Source organism: Haliotis asinina, chromosome 3 (assembly GCF_037392515.1).
Source record: "Haliotis asinina isolate JCU_RB_2024 chromosome 3, JCU_Hal_asi_v2, whole genome shotgun sequence".
Lineage (NCBI taxonomy): Eukaryota > Metazoa > Mollusca > Gastropoda > Lepetellida > Haliotidae > Haliotis > Haliotis asinina.
Window position 1 is genome coordinate 77,724,595 of NC_090282.1, and position 20,526 is coordinate 77,745,120.

General features: G+C 37.4%; 1 protein-coding gene across 3 annotated transcripts in view; it reads right to left on the reverse strand.

Moving 5' to 3' along the window:
• Window positions 1-1,957: 1,957 nt before the first annotated feature.
• The window catches only part of LOC137278511 (extracellular sulfatase Sulf-1-like), a 104,081-nt gene continuing 85,512 nt past the window's right edge, over window positions 1,958-20,526 (reverse strand). For 2 of the 3 annotated variants that reach the window (XM_067810875.1, XM_067810876.1), the window contains 4 exons: window positions 20,190-20,294; window positions 17,138-17,280; window positions 12,693-12,804; window positions 1,958-8,731 (listed from right to left, as the gene is read on the reverse strand). In XM_067810875.1, the coding sequence (XP_067666976.1) occupies window positions 8,571-8,731; window positions 12,693-12,804; window positions 17,138-17,280; window positions 20,190-20,294 (521 nt within the window). In that variant the 3' untranslated portion in view covers window positions 1,958-8,570. The remainder of the gene's footprint in view (window positions 8,732-12,692; window positions 12,805-17,137; window positions 17,281-20,189; window positions 20,295-20,526) is intronic. The other variant, XM_067810877.1, reaches the window with a different exon arrangement.

The window sequence follows — 20,526 nt, forward strand, 5'->3', positions numbered from 1 at the left end:
GAGACGTGGAGACGGTTTACGCATTTTCCACATCATTGGAAAGACGTTTGTCCCTCTTTCGACTAGTAGCACAACTGACCATCCTTTGCATGTGTTTATGACCGATGGAGGAGGATACGCCCATCTTTTTTTGTGAACACATTGGGATTAGCATTCTCTGGAAAATATTCACTTGGAAACATTTGCAACATTTTCAGTATTGTCACAACGAAGATACACCAACATGACCTGTACATCTTGTATCCACATGAGTAGTTTGGACGTATACACATTGTTGTATAGGTACGGAAATGAGCAGCATTAACGTCTGTTTCACTGCGGTCGACGTACGTAACCGGTTCACCCTCCCTGATATATTTGAATGTGGAAGGTAGAATCAGAATCAAAACAGCAGAATCATTACGTTACAAATTGAAACGTTTCGTTATTTTCTCTGTTCTAAGCCTGCACGGTATTACCGGTATATCGCAATACGCTTTTCAAGCTATATGTCTTGCAATATTATTTCCGAGAACCGGTATATTGAGTATACATATACATTTTTTGGCGTGGGTATCTTTATGTTTCGAATTGCAATTTGATTCACAACAAATATTTCCTTCGTTAGTCAATGATACAACGGCAGAAAGTAGAATCCCTGACTATGCAACTTTATCTTGAGACTGCTGTTATCAGAACTATAAGATATATGTTTAGGAACTTGTAATGTAGAAAATAGGATCAACATGGACAAATAGTGTCACTTACTGTCAAAGACTTAAGTTCCCTGTATATCGCAATACGGGTGCCTGAACTGCAATATATCGCAATACGGGTGCCTGAACTGCAATATATCGCAATACGGGTGTCTGAACTGCAATATATCGCAATACGGGTGCCTGAATTGCAATATATCGCTATACGGGTGCCTGAACTGCAATATATCGCAATGTGGGTGCCTGATTCGCAACATATTGCAATACAATCTGTCAATATATAGCCCTACTCTATTCTCTAAGATGGAGTGAGGTTGGGTAGCCTAGTAGTTAACGCGTTCGCTTGTCACGCCTAAGATCCGGGTTCAATTCCAAACATGGATACTGTGTGTGAAGCACATTTCTAATGCTCCCATCCCCAGCCCGCCGTGATATTGTTGGAATATTGCTATATCGCTAAAACGGCGTATGCTCAACTCACTGTAAGCTACATTCTGACAGTGCTTGTCCAGAGCTTGTACAACTGCAAATTCAGCATCAGACTTTAGCATGACGTTATGTTGCATGTTGGATGTACCCAGTTCCCCAACTATAAACTGTTGCTATAAGGAATCAGCTTTTGAAAATAAACTGCCACAGTAGTTCCCGAACCCCAAAACCACTCGCACACAAACCCCACGATTTGTTCTTGCATTAGGTTGGATTGTCATTTACATTTTGATAATTCACTGGAAGATCTCAAATTGGTATTTTGCGCCATTAGTATTGTGATAAATGAAATTCAAAACGACAGTAAGTAGTACATAGAAACACTCCCTACACACGCTTCATGTGTCGTCAATCATCTTATACGTAGATATTGACAATTTTAAAGGGGTCGAACTCAGCAACAGGTAGACCATATGTTCAATAATTAAGTCTGTGACTTTGGATGAGGTTTCATCATATTCATGTGAGTGTGTCCGCTTCCTAGCATTAAGACTGTTTTCGCTTCCTGCAGTCTCCAAATTAGCAGGGAGTCATTTGCAAAGCAGCTTCTAGCAATATTCCAGCAACATCACAAGAGGGGACACCTGAAATGGGTTTCATTCACTTCCGGGTAGGATAGCCTTTTAGATACATTTCAGCTCTCCATGAAAATTGAAACTGTTGTGATTGTTTCAGCCTATTTTCAAGTACAATGGCATATCTGAATATTTCCTTCTTAAAATTGGGTGATGCATTTCAAATGATGATGGAAACCACACAACACATAATAAATGTTCAAAAAGATTTATTTCAGATATTTTCTCTTCACATGGCAAAAAAGCTTTTTGATAAAAATATCTCAGAACAGAAAAAATATATATAATCTAAAATGACATATAATATTCAGTTTACAAATAAAAACAGAACAAGTTACACATTGCTTGAGAGTTAACTCCTGTTTCAGACAAACATACTGCAAGAAGAGTTGGTCACTTAAACACCACTTATACCAAACCAAAACATAGTAGTATTTTTACTTTTACTAACATATTTTATTTCTTTAAAAGATAAGCCTTTATCAAAATTTGGATGACTGAAGAAAAAAAATGAAACACTGCAATGTTGCTTTGATAAACGATATGTTCATTTCAGAAAGACAAGATATAGTTTGGAAATCAGCAATACCAGCAGTTAGAATTGATAATATCTACCTCCAGTATATAATGTGACTGTATACTGGCAGTATCTTGTGACCTCTTACATCTATACTTAATAACATTAAGTTCATGACAAGAACCCCATACATTTTTTCATATTCGTAAATGATTACATTAACATCAGTTTTGCATCTGATCAGTCAAACACTGCCATTAATTGTAGATATTTCCATCCCAAGTTATCAGAGCAATGTCAAGCTAGTATACTAAATCATCACCGTGCTACAGGTTCTGCCATATGTTCTCCACACACAGTCACTCAATACACTACAAGTCTACAGAAATTGTTTGAATATGGAAAACTGTATAATCATACAGGGTCTACAAATACTGCCAGGGAGTACAATTCCTTACAAAAGGCCTAACATTAACATACCTCGGAGGCTAAGAGAGTACCATGGGTCACAGGGGCCTAGATGTATCTTGTACTATAAAGGCACCATTCCTCATAGACTTCCACAAGGATCATAAGTGACAGAGGGTCAAGATGTGCCATCCCAGGAGACAGGTCTCCCACAATTCTGCCTAGCATGAATAGTAGAGCAAATTTTGTATGCAGTAAGATTTTTACCCAAGGTTGAAAAGACAGACATACAGTGTAAAACCTGAGGAAATGTTGACATTTTGATTTAGAGCAAAACATATTTATTACCATGTGTTATGTCACAGATGCATCCTAAATTCCAAATACTCAACATTTAATTATCACTTCAGAAAGCTTTCTTGCTCAAGGAACTATCACATAGAAACATATTACAATAATTTACATAGAGAAAATGGACATAAATCACCAAAAACAATAGCGTCAATACAACATGATATATTCTGTTCTTGTAGTACCTAACGAAAATGATACACTTCAATTGGAAGATGCTCATTATGCATGTAATATTCTGGCACACTCTGATACCCACATGCCTAGGGGTTTCTTTCTTATCAAACAGAGTTTTCTCATCAGTCTCCTACAAAATACAATGCCAGACACTTCTCAGAAAACATTTTCTTTAAACCCAGGTTTTACAGTGAAACAGCAAGTTTAGATTAACTGTGCCTTGCAACTGTATTTAGTAATATAACTGCGTAAAGGACAATCTGAAGGGATATGTATGCAACCACGTTTAGTTTTACGCAGGTTTTAGCAATATTCCAGCAATATCACATCAGGGGACACCAGAAATGGGCTTCAAACATTATACCCATGTGGGGAATCGAACCCAGTCTTCTGCATGACGAGTGAACATTAACACTAGGCTACCCTGCCAGAGATCTCTACTTCTGTGACGCCACTAAGTAGGTGGTGTATGACAGACACGTTAAGGGTGAAACAGGATTCTAACACACCAAAAAAGGCTTTAGACAAGCCATAAATGTGCCACAATATTGACAATGTCGGTACCTACATGGCACTAGTACACATTCCTCCCAATCCATCACTGATATTCTCCTTCCTACATGACTTAATGTCTGTACCTACATGGCACTAGTACACATTCCTCCCAATCCATCACTGATATTCCCCTTTCTACATGACTTAATGTCTGTACCTACATGGCACTAGTACACATTCCTCCCAATCCATCGCTGATATTCTCCTTTCTACATGACTTTAATAAAAGTGAACTATAAAACGTAATACTAGTTATACTGAAACAAAGCCACATAGGAAAATTCAAGTATTCCTTTAATATTTTCCAGATTTCATCATCAGGTTTCAATAGTGCCATGGGAGATATGAGAATGTATACTGGACAAAATAAGTTAGGGACATATGTTAATTTTAAACTTATGAATAATGATCTATTTATTCATTGACATGTTGATGAAAGAGCAATAATAAAACCACCAATATCCCTAAAATATTTTGGCCAGTATATAAAGGAATACTGCCATGAAGAGGAATTGCCTTGTTTGTCCTGCTCAGCAAATGGACACCTTACCCACTCCTACAGACAGAGAAAATGTTCAAAATGTTATCTACAACAGATGTGACAAAGGTGTACAGACACGACACATAATATCAAAACTACCATACATGAATATACACACAGACTATCACCAGCCACAGATAGAAAAAAGACATGATGGTGATATGTAGTCCAGACAACTAGGGGTTGGACATTTTCCTCTAGCCACTTGCCAAGCCAAACGTTCACCAACGTCAGATTCTTTGTATTGCATGATTTACACAAATACATACTGTGTGAAATGTCTTGGGTCCTGGGTGCTGTTATACAAAACAATCTTAGCACTAAGGTGGCCATAACTCCCATACCTTATCATAGACTTAAGGTTGTCTTAGCACTCAGATTGTTTTGTACAACAGCACCCTGTTCTGTGAAGAATCTCAGTAGAAAGATAACCTTAATGCCCATAGTTGTATCTTGACTTTCAATAAATTAAAAGTATTTCTTTTTGCAGATGAGTAAACTGGGTAGAAAAGGTATGTCATCAGATTTTCCAATATACTAGTGATCTGAATATGTAAATCTTAAATGTTAACAAACTCCATGTACGTGGCTTTCAAAAAGCAGGATAGGATCACCATATTTCTTCCTTACATTGATAAGAATTAAGTCAAGCAATGATGTTCCATTCAGTCAGATGACCTCAGTGTATATGTATCCTAACAACATTAAAGTTAGTATCCAGCAGTAATATGCCTTCTCCGTCTGAAGATGTGGCTGGACTGAGCTCACACATCCTTCAGAAACAAAAAGACTACATATAGACCAAAAAATGACTGACATCAGCTAACTACAACAGCAGTATTGTGTTGAATACATTGTCCAGTGTTTACCGAAGAGTAGCCAGCATTAATGAGCTGATGCACTGTCCACTGGCTGGCTACACCTAGAACAAAATGAACTGTATCTGTAATCCTACTAGTCTTAGAACCCTTGGACAAAGCAACAGACAATGAACAATGCCACACACATCAAAGGCTTGTGGGAGCACACTAACTGCTTGATCACCATTCTAGAAGTTGAATCAATAATGAACTATACAACTTAATGAATAACGTATTTATTACATCCAGCAATGTTTCACGGTAGATTCTTACTGAATTATCAAGTTAAGTTACCTTGATAATGATATAAGAATCTACATAGAGATTTTAAGCTTGATAGCAGTGTAAGAATCAAAACTTCAATGCCACAAAAAGTTGTTATCCGTCTGGTTGTATGTTTCATTACGGAGCACACAAGGTTTTCTATTCAACCATCATCAGGGCTTGTTGTTAATGGGGATCATTTCCTTGATTTCGTGTACTGGCAGACTGTAAGAAATACAAACATATAAACATAGTGTTACAAGGCTGACAAAATATCTACAACATGTGCACATACATGACTTCAACAGTGCCTAACCAAAGCAGCAAAAACACTTGATGGCAGTAGAAAGTGTAAATATACAACGTAATTTATCACTGAATTGACACAGGCCTCATATATTCTACTTCCTATTTATGTTCTACCCATTATTGACATCAGTTATACATATCAGGCACGACATGACACTACAAATAAGATAAGTTGTCAGGCGATGGCTAAATGTAAGGGCAGTCAGGAGGTATATTTTCAGGTGGGACAAGTCTTTTGAAAGTCAGAAAGTAAAATTATGATTACTGTATTTTGTTCACTGAGTCTGGGAATCATTGATCCAAACACAGAGTCCCAATGTTGACTGGACTGCATGTAAATCCTCAAACCATCACTGATTCAGTCACAGAATCCGAATGTTTTTTGGATTGTGCATAAATCCTCGAAAAAAACTTCATTAAATCAGAGACATATTGGTCTCACTTTTACACAAATGCTAGACACAAGCTATACAGGTGTTTAATTATCTTAACATTACAATATTTCCCACTTTGTGCATATAAGAACATGGCAGCAACCCCTTTTCATCGTCAAATAAACATTTACAATAAAACAATTTCCAAAACTCTCTAATCAACACAGGCACAGAGATGCCAACTCCAAAGTGTTGCAAATAGCACTTTCAACATTAAAAATGGGTAGTTTGACCATAAAATTAGTAGTCAACTAAATAATCAAAATGATGATGAACTCTGAGAAAAATGATATGATATCAATGAAGAGTGAAGCTTTAATTTCACACACCTCCCACAGCAGGATTCCAAATTACTAGTATTTCATTAACATTTCTTCTTGGCGCTTCTTTTTTGCTTTCACACAACTCTTTACTTTTTCAAGTACCTGTTTAGGATAAGCCTTGCTTTTGTCACATGCAGCTTAAGCTAAGACTTGACATTTTTGTACCATTACAAAGGAAAGGACCTCAACACTCAAATTGGGTCTGAATTCAGTGTGATTCTGACTACAGTGAAGACACTTTCACTGTCACTGTTTGAATGTGGTATCGTCAGTGTACATTTCTGCACACTAAGATTCTTGTACTTGAGTTTGCCCTCCTCATCTTGTAACTGTTCTATCAGTGACCACTGAACATCGCTTCTGTCAGCAGTGGTAATTTCATCACTTAATTTGTCAACTTGAAATATTCTGAATTCTAATTCCTGGATATCTGAGCAAGACACATTGGAGTTTGTGTCAAACAGATGAGAAAACATGCTAGCAAAATACATCAGTGAATCAAAAGATGCAGTTTTCCTCAATGTAAATGTCTGCAACTTGAGCATGAAGAAGCATGTCATAAGACAATGGGAATTTCTTCATGTACTGGCAGGCAGAGCTGTAAAATCCCCTTCCACTCCTGAAAAAGGCATGTTCTTCATGCAGTTTCATCTTGTGAGACGTCATCTGTTCTTGAAGATACTGCCTGGCCTCTGAGCCTACAACAGCTTCCTCTCTTTTCCACAGATTCTTTCTTTCAGGCAAAATCAATGTCAGTTAAACTCTTTGTTTTGGAAATTATATCTGGTTTCAAAAACCTGATGCACAATTCACTAGGTAGTCCATGCAACTTCCTTCTCAAGTGATGAATGCAAAGAGCATCATTTTGTAGGAATTTGTTAAGATTGTAAAGACAATCAAAACTGAATCAAGTTTATTTCTACAAGCCCTAAAGCCAATGAAGCACATACATTGGGTTCCTATGATCAAAATGATGGAACGGTGAAACTGAAACCAGTTAAATTTGCAAGCCATAAAGGACAATGAAACACATACATTGGTTTCCTATGATCAAACTGAAAGAACGGTGAAACTGAAACCAGTTAAATCTGCAACCTGTAAAGGACAATGAAACACCTAAACCAGTCCCATATAATCGTCCAAATGAAACGGTCATTCCGTGGGAACTAAGTGTGTCAAATCGCACAGGTACTGAAATTAGCTTTGCTATAATTACATTTGTTACCTGCAATCATTCCAGTTCAAATATGCCATTAAATTTGATGAATGGAAGGTATGTGAAGTCCGAAAATGTTTTTCATCATTGAAAATACAATGTATATGTTTTCGACAATTCAGTATATATCTGAACTTAAATGAATTTTCTTCAGATTTCGTTGGATTTCTAGTGGAACTGTATTGCTGTAGTCTGAAGTTAAAATTCGTAGCGACTACAATAAATTGTAGAGGTTGGCATCTCTGCACACATGTTTAAAACAGTATTGGTTTCAACTCATTTCTCAATTTACTTCTTCAACCATGTATTTGACAACTATGCAATAACCTCCCATATATGCCTGCCAATGAATAAATCAAACAGAACACGAGCAAAACGGAATCCATGCTTGTATAGTCTGACAGCTGTGAGGGCTAATAGTACATTCAGATAAAATGATATCTTGTGTCAATATATATATACACAGTTTTCATTACAAAAATGCAAACATATCATATCACATACATGGCAGCAAATAAATTCATATGTTTTTGTTTTTTTGATTAAATTTAAATTACAGTAAAAGAATATTTTAAACTGCAAGAACGCTGCCCTTGCAGAAATGGCTAAGCTCAGGTTCCTGGGTGGGACAATGTCAATCACATGGCATGACGATGCATTGAAAGGTTTGTCTGGAGTTCATCCACAATGTAACAAGTTCACACTTTCCAGCAAATGCAGCTACTGGGATGATGGGTATTGTGAAATTGTTATTACACTCCATCATTTTTGTTTATTGGATACAAGCACCACTGCATTTGTCAACTGACATACAGACAGGAGTTCACTTGATCTTGTGCATAAGACAAAATAGCAGTTAGGCGTCCAAGTAAGCGTCTCTGCGTCTAGATGACACCTGCAGCACATCGCTCCTGATGCTGCTCCGAAGCCTCTGTCTGGTTGACTGGTCCGGCTTCTGGCTTGTTGTGTCTCCATCGCCAGAGCCCCACATCTCGTGAGCCTTCCCGTCACTACCGCCTACAATACAAACACCAAGACATACTTAACTGAACCGCGACATGGAAAAACTAACACAAGTGAAACATTAATATGTCAACATGAAAATGTTCAGTTGAAAAATACCCTGGTATCATGCATAGAATATTTACACTGACATGTTTATTTACATAAATTTGCATGTCATGGTTTTGTTCAAGGAAAACTGCACTTGAAGTTGACACCCAGGTTTAAATATATTAGATTAAAAGTTCTCTGTTAGAAGAGACGAAGCTTAGTCTATTAGTTAACAAAGTTCTATTAACACAGTAAAGGCCCTTATACTACAGGACAGATTACAACATCACATGTACAGTAGCTAGAATTTGTGTAACATGCATCCACTTGTAAACAAACAGCACATTGGTGGCACAGCTGGGGCGCACTGTAGCAGGGCATGTAGGACCAGGACACGGGGCATGAATCACAATGCTGATGCCAAGAAAGCATGAATACGGTTCAGCATGAGACAAAAGCAAATGACTACCTTTTTCAAATTTACCAGTTCAAAGCCTTTAACTCATCCAATATCTATCTACTGGCTCAGGTGACACTGCTACAAAGATGCATACATCAGGATGTATAATAGAGCCTTATGTGGCCATGTATGCCTATCACTATATATCCCTTCAACCCTATAGCTCTGCAATATACACCACTATATATCCCAACAGAAATTTTCATATCCCTGTATGATCTCTTTATCACTGCTATTGTCAGTCAACATCAATCAGTATCTCACTTCCTAGCTTGCTAATCCATCACTCTCAGTTTCTTGGTGGTAAACGTTTCAGATATAATCACGATAATACAAACAATCAGAAAGCATATGGTGTATGGAACACAACACATGATCATGATGTCCCCAGAATATAAGCATGATGCTGATGTCAATGCATATCCCTTCAGGTAAAGCAAGATGTCTTGCAACATAATCACATCAGCTCGTATCCTTCAAGATAAGCAAGAGATCAACTTGTATCCTTACAACACAGGCAATCAGCTCATATCCTTGCAAGATATGCATGATGTCGGTGTACATCCTTGCAACATAAGCGTGTCAGCTTGTGTTCTTGCAACATAAGCCAGACGTTCTTGCAACAGAAGTCTATCAGCTCGTATCCTTGCAACATAAGCATATCAGCTCATATCCTTGCAACATAAGCATATCAGCTTCTATTCTTCGAACATAAGGATATCAGCTCACATCCTTGCCACATATGCATATTAGCTTGGATCCTTTCAATAGAAGCAAATCAACTTGAATCCTTGCGACATATGCATATCAGCTTGTATTCTTGCAACATAAGCATATCAGCTCATATCCTTGCAAAAAGCATATCAGCTCAAATCCTTGCAACAAAAGCATATTATGTCGTATCCTTGTAACATATGCATATCAGCTTGGATCCTTTCAACATAAGCATATCAGCTCGTATCCTTGCAACATAAGCATATCAGCTCAAATCCTTGCAACATAAGCATATCAGCTTGGATCCTTGCAACAGAAGCATATCAGCTGGGATCCTTGCAACATAAGCATATCAGCTTGTATCCTTGCAACATAAGCATATCAGCTCATATCCTTGCAACATTAGCAATTCAAATCATATCCACGCAACATAAGCATATCAGCTCACATCCTTGCAAGGAATCTGTTTGCATCCTTGCAATATAAACAAGGAATTAGTTTGCATCCTTGCAACATAAGCAAAATGTCATTATTAACACTTAAGCACCTCACATCCTTGCAAAACAAACATATTGTGGGCTCAATGTGTAATTCATCAATTCTTATCTTAGTGAACTATGCAATGTGTCTGTTATTATGTTATTATCCATTTATAGTTTGCACATTGAGATCACAGCTCCCTGAAGCATATTTAACTAGCTAAACATGGTGCTGCCTATGACTAGAGTCACACACACACAACACAAAGCAGCCAGAACTGGGTGTCAAGGTCAAAGGAAAGCAACCAATGAAAATGGTGTATGACAATTACAACGTTTGCACACTGTAATCAGTTGTCAGTGTATTGGTGTTGCCACGATATATCCGGTTAAGTCGTTTCCGTTGATTAAAACCTGTAATGCACATAGTAACATTCATCAGTCTCTTGTCAGGGGTGATCTCTCACAAGCACATCATAGTGCACACAGTTTTTCCATGAATACCATGTGAATTGTTTGTCTGAAAATAATTCATTGTACATTTGAAAAAAAGCAACATGGCTCTGTAGCTCACCTGCAGTTTTCTGCAAACATTAGCTTATTAAGGTCGTAATGAAACAGGGAAAAGAACTGAACAGTGGTGACAGCATACAAGATCTCATCCAGCATGTGGTATTCCATGGCATATAAATTAAATGAAATTTCTGGGAGATTAGACCCTTTGAGTGAGAGTATTGTTTCATGCTGCAGGATTTACACCAGAAATGGGCTTCACACATTGTACCTATGTGTGGATACAAACCCGGGTCTTCAGCATAACAAACGAGCACTCTAACCACTAGGCTACCCCATGGCCCTATGAAAACTGACAACGTAATGGGATGAAACACATAGACAACATGCTGCTACATATGTCCATCTGAACCATGAGCACAGGTGAGCTGTAACTAACTATACTGTTACAAATGGCAAGTTATGCGGATAAAAAAAAAAATATCCCTCACTAATTGAGAGAATACATCTGGAAATTAAGACATAATATCAGAAAGGATCACAGAAAAACAATGATATATTTTGGATTAATATCTGGATATGTCAGTATTCAAAAAAGGGAACTATCCATCCAGAATTATATCCACACAAAACTGGCAGCTATGTCGGTGTGTTGTATATACAGTTTACAGGTCATAGCAGACTGCCTACTTCTGATGCTGGGTATATACAAGTTATATCAGACTGCCTACTTCTGGTATGTTGTACATACTGATTATATCAGACTGCCTACTTCTGATGTGTTGTATATATCAAACTGCCTACTTCTGGTGTGTTGTATATACAAGTTATATCAGACTGCCTACTTCTGGTGTGTTGTATATACAGTTTACAGGTCATAGCAGACTGCCTACGTCTGATGCTGGGTATATACAGGTTATATCAGACTGCCTACTTCTGGTATGTTGTACATACTGATTATATCAGACTGCCTACTTCTGATGTGTTGTATATATCAAACTGCCTACTTCTGGTGTGTTGTATATACAGTTTACAGGTCATAGTAGACTGCCTACTTCTGGTGTGTTGTACATACTGAATATATCAGACTGCCTACTTCTGATGCTGGGTATATACAGGTTATATCAGACTGCCTACTTCTGGTATGTTGTACATACTGATTATATCAGACTGCCTACTTCTGATGTGTTGTATATATCAGACTGCCTACTTCTGATGTGTTGTATATATCAGACTGCCTACTTCTGGTGTGTTGCATATACAAGTTATATCAGACTGCCTACTTCTGGTGTGTTCTATATACAGTTTACAGGTCATAGTAGACTGCCTACTTCTGGTGTGTTGTACATACTGAATATATCAGACTGCCTACTTCTGATGCTGGGTATATACAGGTTATATATGGCTGCCTACATCTGGTATGTTGTACATACAGATTATATCAGACTACCTATTTCTAATGTTGTCTATATACAGGTTATATCAGGCTGCCTACTTCAGATGTCTTGTGTATATAGGTTTTATCAGGCTACATCAGGGTGAATACGTTCTTGCTATTCGGATATGTTACATTTACATGTTACAAACCTTTATAAACTGTGACATAAATGTTATATTGGGCTGCTTTCCTTCCTAGTATTGGATGTGTAGTACATACAGATTATGTTGAGCAAAACAAAAAATGTGTATCTAAAGAGACAGGACTTTGTACATTGAATTCCACACAAGCCTTCATAGACTGCTTAAGATGGTATCTCACCTCTGCGACTGCGGCTGTCACAATTTCGACCAGAACATGATTTCAGCTGCTTCAGGTCTTCATGGAGTTGCTGCAGTACACCAAAGTTCAGTTTTGCCACAGAGTTTTCAAGCTGAAAGAATCAGAAGCTTGGTAAGCATTGTCTTGCAATTCATTAATAGTACATCAGTTTTACATCTCTGCTTGTAACATCTCTGGTCTAGCTGGGCTTACCAGAAATAGGCTTCAAACATTGTGCATGTATACTGCATGACTAATAGACACAAATAGCTATCCCAATAACAGTGCTCCTCTGTACTGGCAAACAAGGACAAGTTGAGCACTGACCAGACAACTGACCAGTACTAGCATGGATGAGTGCCGCCTACTGGAGCTTGCCACTGTGAGCGAAGAGGCCCCAGGTTGTCTGCGATTAAGTGCAGATGCTACGCCAACCTTTTGCGTGCTATGAGCAAGACATGTGCAGCTATGCACGGAATCAAGTTCATCATGCACTAGCCTACATCTGCTCTCCCTTTAACAACCCAAATGGGTTTGCTCCTTGTTACAATGGGCCGTGATGCTACTGTTTGGCTGCTGCTCTGATGCAACTGATGCTAGAGTACTTGGGTTTTTTTATTTTTAAATTTTTACTACAGCCAACAAATTTCCATTTTAACATTGATGAGTGAGCTATTTGTCTCTTTTTTTTCCACACAGAAAATTATTAAATCCAATCATCAAACAAAACATACATAGACATCTTGAATAGCATGTGTTACTTGTCATGATATATTACAATATGATCCAAACGGCTGTAAGGTACATATATCAACTAATTAGTGCACTACGGTGGGATGCAAACGGCTGTAAGGTACATATATCAACTAATTAGTGCACTATGGTGGGATGCAAATGGCTGTAAGGTACATATATCAACTAATTAGTGCACTATGGTGGGACGCAAACAGCTGTAAGGTACATATATCAACTAATTAGTGCACTATGGTGGGATGCAAACGGCTGTAAGGTACATATATCAACTAATTAGTGCACTATGGTGGGACGCAAACAGCTGTAAGGTACATATATCAACTAATTAGTGCACTATGGTGGGATGCAAACGGCTGTAAGGTACATATATCAACTAATTAGTGCACTATGGTGGGATGCAAACGGCTGTAAGGTACATATATCAACTAATTAGTGCACTATGGTGGGATGCAAATGGCTGTAAGGTACATATATCAACTAATTAGTGCACTATGGTGGGACGCAAACAGCTGTAAGGTACATATATCAACTAATTAGTGCACTATGGTGGGATGCAAACGGCTGTAAGGTACATATATCAACTAATTAGTGCACTATGGTGGGACGCAAACAGCTGTAAGGTACATATATCAACTAATTAGTGCACTATGGTGGGATGCAAACGGCTGTCAGGTACATATATCAACTAATTAGTGCACTATGGTGGGATCCAAACGGCTGTAAGGTACATTTATCAACTAATTAGTGCACTATGGTGGGATCCAAATCAGGACACCAAAGTAAAGACATCACTCCCTGCATGCTAGATTGGTCAATATTGTGATAGCAAACATATGTTCTCAGCTAGATTTTGTACTAGTTACACATAATTCATCCAAACTGAATAGGATTAGTGTGACATATGGCCATATACTATAAGTAGATTATTGTGTGATGTTGTTGTATACTGCTTAATATGGGAACGTTTAACAGTATGAGATCATATTGTTGTTTACTGTTTAATAATGGACTAGTATGTGATAACATTGGCACATACCACCTAAACGTAGACTTGTATGTGATCATATTGTTGTTTACTGTTTAATAATGGACTAGTATGTGATAACATTGGCACATACCACCTAAACGTAGACTTGTATGTGATCATATTGTTGTTTACTGTTTAATAATGGACTAGTATGTGATAACATTGGCACATACCACCTAAAAGTAGACTTGTATGTGATCATATTGTTGTTTACTGTTTAATAATGGACTAGTATGTGATAACATTGGCACATACCACCTAAACGTAGACTTGTATGTGATCATATTGTTGTTTACTGTTTAATAATGGACTAGTATGTGATAACATTGGCACACACCACCTAAACGTAGACTTGTATGTGATCATATTGTTGTTTACTGTTTAATAATGGACTAGTATGTGATAACATTGGCACATACCACCTAAACGTAGACTTGTATGTGATCATATTGTTGTTTACTGTTTAATAATGGACTAGTATGTGACAACATTGGCACATACCACCTAAACGTAGACTTGTATGTGATCATATTGTTGTTTACTGTTTAATAATGGACTAGTATGTGATAACATTGGCACATACCACCTAAACGTAGACTTGTATGTGATCATATTGTTGTTTACTGTTTAATAATGGACTAGTATGTGATAACATTGGCACATACTATCTAAAAGTAGACTTGTATGTGATCATATTGTTGTTTACTGTTTAATAATGGACTAGTATGTGACAACATTGGCACATACCACCTAAACGTAGACTTGTATGTGATCATATTGTTGTTTACTGTTTAATAATGGACTAGTATGTGATAACATTGGCACATACTATCTAAAAGTAGACTTGTATGTGATCATATTGTTGTTTACTGTTTAATAATGGACTAGTATGTGATAACATTGGCACATACCACCTAAAAGTAGACTTGTATGTGATCATATCGTTGTATACTGTTTAACAGTGGACTAGTATGTGACAACATTGGCACATACCACCTAAACATAGACTTGTATGTGATCATATTGTTGTTTACTGTTTAATAATGGACTAGTATGTGATAACATTGGCACATACCACCTAAACGTAGACTTGTATGTGATCATATTGTTGTTTACTGTTTAATAATGGACTAGTATGTGATAACATTGGCACATACCACCTAAACGTAGACTTGTATGTGATCATATTGTTGTTTACTGTTTAATAATGGACTAGTATGTGATAACATTGGCACATACCACCTAAACGTAGACTTGTATGTGATCATATTGTTGTTTACTGTTTAATAATGGACTAGTATGTGACAACATTGGCACATACTACCTAAACGTAGACTTGTATGTGATCATATTGTTGTTTACTGTTTAATAATGGACTAGTATGTGATAACATTGGCACATACCACCTAAAAGTAGAATTGTATGTGATCATATTGTTGTTTACTGTTTAATAATGGACTAGTATGTGATAACATTGGCACATACCACCTAAACGTAGACTTGTATGTGATCATATTGTTGTTTACTGTTTAATAATGGACTCGTATGTGATAACATTGGCACATACCACCTAAACGTAGACTTGTATGTGATCATATTGTTGTTTACTGTTTAATAATGGACTAGTATGTGACAACATTGGCACATACCACCTAAACGTAGACTTGTATGTGATCATATTGTTGTTTACTGTTTAATAATGGACTAGTATGTGATAACATTGGCACATACTATCTAAAAGTAGACTTGTATGTGATCATATTGTTGTTTACTGTTTAATAATGGACTAGTATGTGATAACATTGGCACATACCACCTAAACGTAGACTTGTATGTGATCATATTGTTGTTTACTGTTTAATAATGGACTAGTATGTGATAACATTGGCACATACTATCTAAAAGTAGACTTGTATGTGATCATATTGTTGTTTACTGTTTAATAATGGACTAGTATGTGACAACATTGGCACATACCACCTAAAAGTAGACTTGTATGTGATCATATCGTTGTATACTGTTTAACAGTGGACTAGTATGTGACAACATTGGCACATACCACCTAAACGTAGACTTGTATGTGATCATATTGTTGTTTACTGTTTAATAATGGACTAGTATGTGATAACATTGGCACATACCACCTAAACGTAGACTTGTATGTGATCATATTGTTGTTTACTGTTTAATAATGGACTAGTATGTGATAACATTGGCACATACCACCTAAAAGTAGACTTGTATATGATCATATCGTTGTATACTGTTTAACAGTGGTCTAGTATGTGATAACATTGGCACATACCACCTAAAAGTAGACTTGTATGTGATCATATCGTTGTACACTGTTTAACATTGGTCTAGTATGTGATAACATTGGCACATATCCCCTAAAAGTAGACTTGTATGTGATCATATCGTTGTATACTGTTTAACAGTGGACTAGTATGTGACAACATTGGCACATACCACTTAAACGTAGATTAGCATGTGATTACATTGTTGTATACTGTTTAACAGTGGACCAGTATGTGATTATATTGTTGTATACTGTTTAACAATGGACCAGTATGAGAAATCTTTCCAGATGACGCTGTTCACAATTTAAGGCAACCCAAAAGCAAATATTCCCTTGTATAATGAAAAGAGGAAAACCTCCACTCACCTGATGTGGATCCTTGTTGAAATCATAGAAACTGAAGAAGCGTGTGATGAACTCACAGTAGAGGAAGTTGTGAGTTATGTTGACAGTGCGGAGACACCAGTAGGTGTTGTTGTTGGCGTTGGGGCAAAAGCAGAAAGGACCCACTGTAACACAGACTCAACACTTGACAAAACGTCAGCAGCATCATCTACTTCATACACTGTTTACAAGTCTTCACTAAGCCATGTTAATGGGATATTCAGGATATGGTATATATCTACAACTTAATATTGTCTTCTACTACTAGTCTACATTACACCTTGAATAATGGAATGTTTAGCACGTGATATATTCAAGTACTGATTACTGATAAATCAAACCTCTCTGACAAACGAGTTGTGTTCTCTGTAAATGATTATCATGAATTAACTCTTTGTCACTTTTTATTTCTTAAATGTTAGCAAATCTGAGTTTGTACTCCAGTAGCGTGAGTGGAATTTTTAATGTGTATCAATTACTGAAACAATTTTCCTGATGCTAAAGAACAAAATTTCATGGGATTCATGCAGCTCAGCAATATTCCAGCTATAATGCATCCAGAAATATATGAACCAGACAATCCAGTGACTGGAGTTTTCAGTAATGATCCATGTCACTTGGGTATAATGACATGCCATTGACCAAATCACCAAGTGCGACCACCTGATCCATTAAATCGTCTCTGACAACCAGTTCAGTCTTTTGGGGAGCAATTCCAACTGGAATTCTCATGGGGACCTCTACCTGAAGCCAGACAACTGACATTCCGCAGGATAGCCCCAACCATGAGCCCCAACCCTAACCATTTAACAAATGACACTTAAAATAATTTGAAGTCTGATCATTGTAAGTAGAATGTACTCATAAATCTTTATAGTTTGCACTCCTAATGTCAGACCAGTCACCCGTTTCATACATTCTTAATTATACAGATTGTCATTTCTTACACAAGGCCATAATATCATATAAAATGATTAAAACACTTGCTAAATATATAAAACCTGAAAACAAAACAATTTGTTTTAGTCAACAGATTTGTCATCAATGCTTTACAGATGAAATGCGTGAAAAAAGTGAAGCTTCTAAGAAAAGATAAATGAAAACAAAAATTAAAGTGAATATGAAAAAAAGCTGTTACATAAAAGCTCACTTGAAGGACAGTGCTCATTGAAATAAAGGGTGCAAAAAAGCATTTACAAAAGATAATTAGCAGCATCCATAAAATGTGTCCTTATGTGAATGACCAAATACAGAATTTAAAAAAAAAGGAACATACTAAAGTATTTGTAAACTACACCATGGGGTTGTATGTGTTAAAGTACGTTATTATCGGGACTGAACATGTTTAGACATATCTACCTTATCTAGGCATCAGTGACATGTTAATAAACCATTCCTGTTCTTTTAAGCAGAGAGATGTAACAGTACTTAGTGCAACAGTCTTGGACACATGACCTGGTCAGACAGGTGCACAAACCATCTAAAAGCAAGTGTAACGTAACATGGAGGTAAGTGCAACATGGCCATCTGACAGAAAGTGTAACATGGCCACCTGACAGTAAGTGCAACTTGACCATCCAATGGCAAGTGCAACATATCTCATAATGGTAAATCCTACATGACAGTCTGACCTCAATTGGACATGGCCACCTGACAGTAAGTGCAACTTGACCATCCAATGGCAAGTGCAACATGACTCATAATGGTAAATCCTACATGACAGTCTGACCTCAATTGGACATGGCCACCTGACAGTAAGTGCAACTTGACCATCCAATGGCAAGTGCAACATGACTCATAATGGTAAATCCTACATGACAGTCTGACCTCAATTGGACATGGCCACCTGACAGTAAGTGCAACTTGACCATCCAGTGGCAAGTGCAACATGACTCATAATGGTAAATCCTACATGACAGTCTGACCTCAATTGGACATGGCCACCTGACAGTAAGTGCAACTTGACCATCCAATGGCAAGTGCAACATGACTCATAATGGTAAATCCTACATGACAGTCTGACCTCAATTGGACATGGCCACCTGACAGTAAGTGCAACTTGACCATCCAATGGCAAGTGCAACATGACTCATAATGGTAAATCCTACATGACAGTCTGACCTCAATTGGACATGGCCACCTGACAGTAAGTGCAACTTGACCATCCAATGGCAAGTGCAACATATCTCATAATGGTAAATCCTACATGACAGTCTGACCTCAATTGGACATGGCCACCTGACAGTAAGTGCAACTTGACCATCCAGTGGCAAGTGCAACATGACTCATAATGGTAAATCCTACATGACAGTCTGACCTCAATTGGACGTGGCCACCTGACAGTAAGAGAAACACGTCCATCTGATGGTAAGTGCAACACGGTCATCTGATGGTAAGTGCAACACAGCCACTTGACAGCAGTACGATGAGGCCATATAACTATGTGCAGCATTGCCACATGATGGTAAGTGAAACATGGACATCTGGCAGTATAATCAACAGGATCATCTGATGGTATGTGCAACATGGTCACCTGTCAGTAAGTGCAACATGGCCATCTGTAAGTAGGTATACATGGCCATCTGCTGTTAAATGCAACATGGCCATCTGATGGTACATAAAACATGGTCATCTGATGGTAAGTGCAACATGACTATCAGACAGTAAGTCAACATTTGGACAAGGTGGAAAAGCTATACATGAGGCCTGCTATGGTTTATCTGTAATCATCTTCACAGTGAAAGCATTAAAGCATTTATTTAACTGTCACATCACCGTGTGACATCTGCCACACATCTCCATCAACCAGGATACCAAGCACTTACTAACATAATCCGCTTGCATATCCACGTTTAAACTTAATAATTCATAGCATCAAACTGTGTTGACACACAATATCCTAAGTTTGCAAACATTAAACATAGGTACTAAAAAAATGAAAATAAACTCATAATGCCAAATCTCTCCAAATCTGCAATATTCTACAATATTCCAGACACATTAGTTTGAAGATATGATGTTGGCAATGTCTTACATTTCCAGAATGGTGCTGTTTTCCAATGATGAGTGTCCATCAACGTACACTCCATTCCTTCTTTTCTACAGGTTTCGTGATTAAAGCGTTTCCGATTGCGCTGAGCTATGGAGAGAATTTAATGAAGAAAGATTCTCCTTGGCTAGAATAATATTTTCATGTAAAAATGTTTTAAACAGTGCACAGGGAGGAATGTCATACATGCACAAATCAGACTTGAGGATATAAATGAAAATGAGGGTATAGAAAAATGACGCCAAGGCATTCAAGGACAGAACAATGTATCAATGAAACCTGTATCTTGATGACATGACTGAAAATGCTTACGCAATGAGAA